The 6,608-nt window shown below is 40.0% G+C and overlaps 1 protein-coding gene across 1 annotated transcript; it reads right to left on the reverse strand.

Annotated features, from left to right (window-relative positions):
• Nucleotides 1–4,988: 4,988 nt before the first annotated feature.
• LOC116600300 (olfactory receptor 52R1-like) lies at nucleotides 4,989–5,942 on the reverse strand. Its single transcript, XM_032360462.1, has one exon. The coding sequence runs from the start codon at nucleotides 5,931–5,933 to the stop codon at nucleotides 4,989–4,991; it is 945 nt and encodes a 314-aa protein (XP_032216353.1). The 5' UTR covers nucleotides 5,934–5,942.
• Nucleotides 5,943–6,608: the final 666 nt, after the last annotated feature.

Consider the following 6,608-nt stretch of genomic DNA (forward strand, 5'->3'; position numbering starts at 1 on the left):
TTAGTTTTTTTTTTTTTTTTAAAGATTTTTATTTATTTATTTGATAGACAGAGAGAGATCACAAGTAGACAGAGAGGCAGGCAGAGAGAGAGGGGGAAGCAGGCTCCCCGCTTAGCAGAGAGCCCGATGTGGGGCTCGATCCCAGGATCCTAAGATCATGACCTGAGCTGAAGGCAGAGGCCTAAACCACTGAGCCACCCAGGCACCCCGGGAGGCTTAGTTTTATTGCAAGAAAAGAATTCAAGGACTGACCAGACAAAGTGGTTGTTTGGTGTTTAAGTGAAGAGTTTATAAAAGACAGAGCACACTCTGGAGCTGTGAGAGTGGGAATTTCAAGGGACAGGTGTGCAACTCAGGGTTTTGTTTTCTGTCTTTTATTGAGAGTTGTTGACTAGGGGCTGGAATACTTATTTCTTGGGGAGGAGTTTAGTACCTTTTCTCCATTAGTTTGTCAGGGTCTCTGGCCTTCTTTTCTTGGGCCTGCCTGGTTTGATCTGACTTGTTGTGGAGTGCTGCCATGGCAGGCCTCTGACTTTTCCCATAATGGCCATGATTTGTCCTTTGCTGGCCTCTAGGTATCCTTTTAAAGCTTAACTAACTACTCTAGAACTGACCCCAGATACCATAGATTGGCTCTGAGTAATGTTTAAAACCCCGGAGAAGCTGACCTGTTTTTGTTCAGTTCTGCCTGGACTCTCCTAGTCAATAGGTCACCTTTGGTGTATGCTCCCCATGAGAAGTGAGGTCCTGTATTGACTGCCCATTTCACAAGGGGGAAATCCAATTCCTCACTCCAAGTACTCCCTTGATAGTTTTGGGAAATGAGTACACACATGCTATAGATACTTACAGATCTGATGTCCTGGACCCACTGCCCACTGGTTCTTTAGGTTGTAATGAAGGCAATCGTCTGTTTTCAGTGATTCAAAATACTGAAGGATACTTCTAATCATGACTGAGCTGCTCAGCTTAAGGAACCAGTTTTCCTATTGGAGGTGGGATTGTAGGTATCCAGTGTGCTTCTTTTGCTGATTTCTTACTAACTAGGTTCTCTGATTGCCAGTTTGTCTTATTCTCTTTGTTATTCCCATCCTCTTAGAGAATATTTGGAGCAACGTAGTTGCCTAATAGATATTTTGAATAGCATTGTAAAATGTTCCAAATATTTTATATTTGTTAATTAATAGAGGTGAATGAGGGATGAATTGTTGTTTATATATCAAATTTATCTTCTTTGACAAACATGCTTCAGAGTTCCTTTGGGAATAATGCAATGCTTTAAGACAGAAAAGAGTGGTACTTCATTTGGGTGGGATGAGGCTGAAATGGACCTGCACTTGCCATCTTGTGGTCAGCAGTGGAATTGTTGTGACACTGGTACCAGGCACATGTAAACATTTAATCCTTCATTCCTGAAGTGGGTTTTTTGTTGTTGTTGTTGTTGTTGTTTTGTTTGTTTTTTCTTTGTAGTGAGCCTGGTTTGGGGATAGAATAGTGAGCACCAAAAACTAATGATGTATTTTATGGTGACTAACATAACACAATCCAAAAGGATAAAAAAAAAAAAAAAAGAAAAAGAAAAAGACAAGAGTAATAAACGCCTGTGCTATACTTTTATAGAAGTTATATTCCAGACAGAGGAACAGATGGCAAATAAGTAATTTAAATAATTGCACATTGTGTTTAGAAGGGGAGGAAATAAAATATTTGTGTTGAATGAAAATTATGGGGGGAGAACTTGTTGAGATTCATAGGTTAAGAAACACCTTCTCTTATTTGTGGAGCATAACAAATAGCATGGAGGACATGGGGAGTTAGAGAGGAGAAGGGAGTTGGGGGAAATTGGAAGGGGAGGTGAACCATAAGAGACTATGGACTTTGAAAAACAATCTGAGGGGTTTGAAGGGGCGGGGGGTGGGAGGTTGGGGTACCAGGTGGTGGGTATTATAGAGGGCACGGATTGCATGGAGCACTGGATGTAGTGCAAAAATAATGAATACTGTTATGCTGAAAATAAAAATAATAATAATAAAAAAAAGAAACACCTCACCCATAAGGAGGCTATTAGTTGAGATGTAAAGGATGTCGAGAGGAATATAGAATGTTCTGGAAAATAACAACTGGGAGAAGTGGGAAGATTTAAAGTAAAGCTGTAGACAGATGAGAGATGGATATGTTTGCAAGAAGACTAAAAGGGTTGAAGCAAAAGAAAAAGGTAACAATTGGTATGGTATCAATACCTCAATAGGTACACTGACAAAATAGAATATACTACTCAGCAGTAATAGGAAATGACCTGCTTATCTTACATGCAACAATAGGGCTCAATCTGAAAAACTATACTGAGTGAAAGACACCAGACTCAATATATTGTTTATTCCTTCATTCATAAACGTGCTAGTGAGAGAAAAGTCATTTTGTAGTGAAAGATGTCAGAACAGGGTTTGCCTGGTTGGGATGGAGAGGGGATGATTGACTCCAGGCAGGCAAGAGAACCTTTCATGAAGTGAGGGCAATGTCCTATGTCTTAACCAGGCTGGTAGCTACAGGGGCACGCATGTGTCAGGACTCTTCAGAGTGTGCGAAAAAATATTTACATTTTATTGTCACAAGTTAAACAGCAACAGAGCTGATTTTAAAAAGAAAAAGAGAGACTCACAATTATTAACTGATTTGCTGATAAGAGATCACAGCTCCTTTACATCTCTAATATCTGGGAATCTTGAAAATGCTCCTTCAGAATACCCGTTCATTTCTGGCGAAACTTTTAGGCTCCGTTAGCTGTTTCTGCTGGGAGAAGCAAACATGTTCCCACTTCCTCTTCAAGCACCTTCATCTCATGTTGGTTTTAGCAACATTAGAGCCCAAGTTCTAAACCTTCCTCACTATTGGCATTGACAGCAGAGTGATGAAGGAGGATAAATACATAAATGCAGTAATTGTGATGGACGATTTTATCGTGTTTTTGGTGATGCTATCATGTGTATTTGCATATGTCCAAACTCATCAAAATGAATACATAAACATATGCATGTTTTTGTATAATACACCACAATAAAGTTGAAAAAATTAGAAAAAATGTGGTTTTCTAAAACAACCTAACATTTTATTTTTGCAAAGGAAATTAAATATTAACAAATAGGGCGCCTGGGTGGCTCAGTGGGTTAAGCCGCTGCCTTCAGCTCAGGTCATGATCTCAGGGTCCTGGGATCGAGTCCCACATCGGGCTCTCTGCTCAGCAGGGAGCCTGCTTCCTCCTCTCTCTCTCTGCCTGCCTCTCTGCCTACTTGTAATCTCTCTCTGTCAAATAAATAAATAAATCTTAAAAAAAAAAATATTAACAAATACTCAATCTGCTTATGACTTTTCACTACTTTTAACCATACATTATAGCTATGTTCAGAAGAGAATCTCCTTTTCCATTTGTTTATCAAAACTTCTTCACTCTGCAATCCATTGTCATCAGGGAATAGGCAATTTCTAGAAGGAGAGACCAATAAATGCTCCCTGTTACTACTGTCAATACATGATTCTGGGTCCAAATTTTCATGGAGATGTTCAAGCTTTTCTAGAGCTCAAGCTTTTGCTTTGCTGTATTCTGGAGTCTTTCATCTTCTCAGATTGCCTACTCCATTCCCTTAGGCTTGGGCACTGAATTAACCTTTTCTGTACACTTCTGTTCTTGTCTGCATTATTTTTTTTCTCATGTTAAAATGACACTCTCAATCAAGGGTAATTTTACAAATATATGAAAGTGTAAAAAAGAAAACTAAAATACCATAAATTTCACTACTCTCTGTTATTGTTAGCGTTTCGATGTATTTCGAATCTTTTTCTATGTATATGTATTTCTTCTTAGAATTGGTTTCTGCCTTATGGACAGATGTCATTTTTCTTTTTTATTTAATATTTTATCTTGATCATTCTTCACATTTTTACATGCTCTTTGCAAATATATTAGTTACATGATACATGATATGCAATTGCTCATTCTTCATCTGGATCTTATACATCAATATGTGTAAGTTTCCCTGTTTTTGTTTTTATAAATAATGAATCTCTGCATGCCTATGTACTGTCCCCCCCCCCTCAAATTCTACTTTTACAAACAGATTCCAAGATGGGAAAAATGCATGTATTTTATAACTGTTTTGGTGGAAAGTTGTAATCTGTTTTTTAAAAAAAGCATAGGAACCTGGACTTCTCCTGGCAGGGTAAAAATAATTTTCACTGTAGTGGTCTGTGGAAGATGGAATTCTGTTAAAATCTTCACTCATTTGAATGGTAGACATACTTTTTACAGTTTTCCTGTGATGATGAAGATTGGTCAACTCAGTATTTACGGCCAGTCACGTCTCTCAGAGAGCTCATGTTCTGGGCATCTTGAAATATTTCCTTTTGTTCTGGAGGGATGCTAACCTCTTGTTCACAGAGATGACTTACTATTATTATAGCTATGTTCAGTTAGCCAGCATATAGTCCATCATAAGTTTACGTTGTGGTGCTCAGTGATTCATTAGTTGCATATAAAGCCCAGTGCTCATCCCAGCATGTGCCCTCCTTAATACCCATCACTTTGTCACCATATTCCCCCACCTACCTCCCTTCTGTGTCCCTCAGTTAGGTTCCTGGAGTCCAGAGTCTTTCATGGTTTGTCTCCCTTGATTTCTTTCCATTCAGTTTTCCCTCCCTTGCCCTGTGGTCCTCCACTCTATTCCTTATGTTCCACATATGAGTGAAACCATAATAATTGTCTTTCTCCACTTCATTTATTTCGCTTAACTTAGTCCCTTCCAGTTCCGTCAATGTCAATGGTAGGTATTCATCCTTTCTGATAGATGAAGAATATTCCATTGTATATATGTACCGCATCTTGTTTATCCATTTGTCTCCCAGAGATGACTTTGTGTTAATATGTGAAGATCCCAGACCAGTGGGGCAGTGGGGTTGGTTGTGCCGTGGGGTTGGTTGCTGCCGTGACGTTTGGCTCAGGGATCTTTCCCACAACATCCTTGAATAACCCTGTCCCTGATCTGCTTGGTTCTAACTCCATAGATGATGGGGTTGAGCATGGGAGGTACCAGGAGGTAGAGATTAGCGAACATGACATGTACCACTCGGGGCACGTGATGTCCAAAGCGGTGGGTGAGGAAGGTAAAGAGGGCTGGGATATAAAGAGCCAAGATGACACAGATATGGGAAGCACATGTGCCAAAAGCCTTGAGTCGGGCCTCCTCAGAAGGCAACCTCAGAACAGTTCTCAAAATCATCACATAAGATATACTAATGACAATTATGTCAAAGGCAATCACAGAGAAGGCCGCAAAGAGCCCATATGCACGGTTGACTCTAGTATCTGCACACACCAGCTTTAGCACAGCCATGTGCTCACAGTATGACTGGGGAATGACATGGTTGGTGCAGAAGGGCATCCTGGACACCATGAAGCAGAAGGGACTCACCCACAGCAACCCTCTCATCATCACAGCTGCCCCCAGTTTACCCACCACAGCTGGGGTCAGGACAGTAGAGTGGTGCAGTGGGAAGCAGATAGCCACATAACGGTCCAAGGCCATAGCCATGAGCAACCCAGACTCCACAGAAGAGAAGGCATGGATGAAGAACACCTGGATGAGGCAGGCATGGTATTCAATCTCATGAGCATGAAACCAGAGTATAGCCAGCATTTTAGGTTGGGTGGAAGAGGACAGGGCCAGGTCAGTGACAGCCAGCATGGCTAGGAACAGGTACATGGGCTCATGCAGCATGTGGTCAGTTCGGACTATATGAAGGACAATGATATTGCCAACTACAGCCACAAGATACATGGCACAGAGGGGGAAGGCAATCCAAAACTGGTAATTCTCAAGTCCTGGGATCCCAAGTAGGATGAAGGACACAGGATGCAAAGAGATGTTCCCTGAAGCCACCATCACAGGATGGTTAATTTGTTCTCCATTGTGAAGGTAATCTACTCTCTGTAGGTGATAAGAGTCAAAAAGTAATTATTAATATTTTAAGTATTTGGAATGTTTCAAGTGAATCAAAGGGCAGTAGGGCTTAATGGTAAACTGGAAGAATTTCAACTGTTTTAATAAAAAAATTTTGTAACATAAAGTGATGTTCCTCTTTATTCCTCATTCATATTTATGTCATTCAAAATGGGATCAAAACATACTAACTGCAAGTGTGTTTTTTGTCAAAGAATCAAATTTTCCTTGAAAGTAGAATCTGCTATAGTAAAACTATCCTGATAATAATCAGTAATTATCAATATTGCCCTTCTATTCTTCAGAACTAACTGATTTGTTTAACCTTTCCCATAGGTTCTTTTCCCTCTGTTTAAGCCACTTAGGTGACTTTTCAGGATAGGAAGCTGGTTTGGAAAACACTTTGTCTTAAAGGCTCATAGGAAGAAGTTATGTGTGATGTTGAGTTAGCTTTGACGCTAGGAGTTATCCAGAGAATCCGGGTTGGAGGATAGGTCACTGATTATTGTACACGTATAATTAATTCTGTTATCAATGGTGTATGTCCTCCTAGATTAGGTGTCAGCAAGCTCATTTCAGTAAAAGGGTAGATCATACATATTTTAGGTTTTATGTGCT

Source organism: Mustela erminea, chromosome 9 (genome assembly GCF_009829155.1).
Source record: "Mustela erminea isolate mMusErm1 chromosome 9, mMusErm1.Pri, whole genome shotgun sequence".
Taxonomy (NCBI): Eukaryota; Metazoa; Chordata; class Mammalia; order Carnivora; family Mustelidae; genus Mustela; species Mustela erminea.

Excerpts from the sequence above, each read along its gene's own strand:
- LOC116600300 (XM_032360462.1), bottom strand. The coding sequence starts at position 5,933 with ATGGTGGCTTCAGGGAACATCTCTTTGCATCCTGTGTCCTTCATCCTA.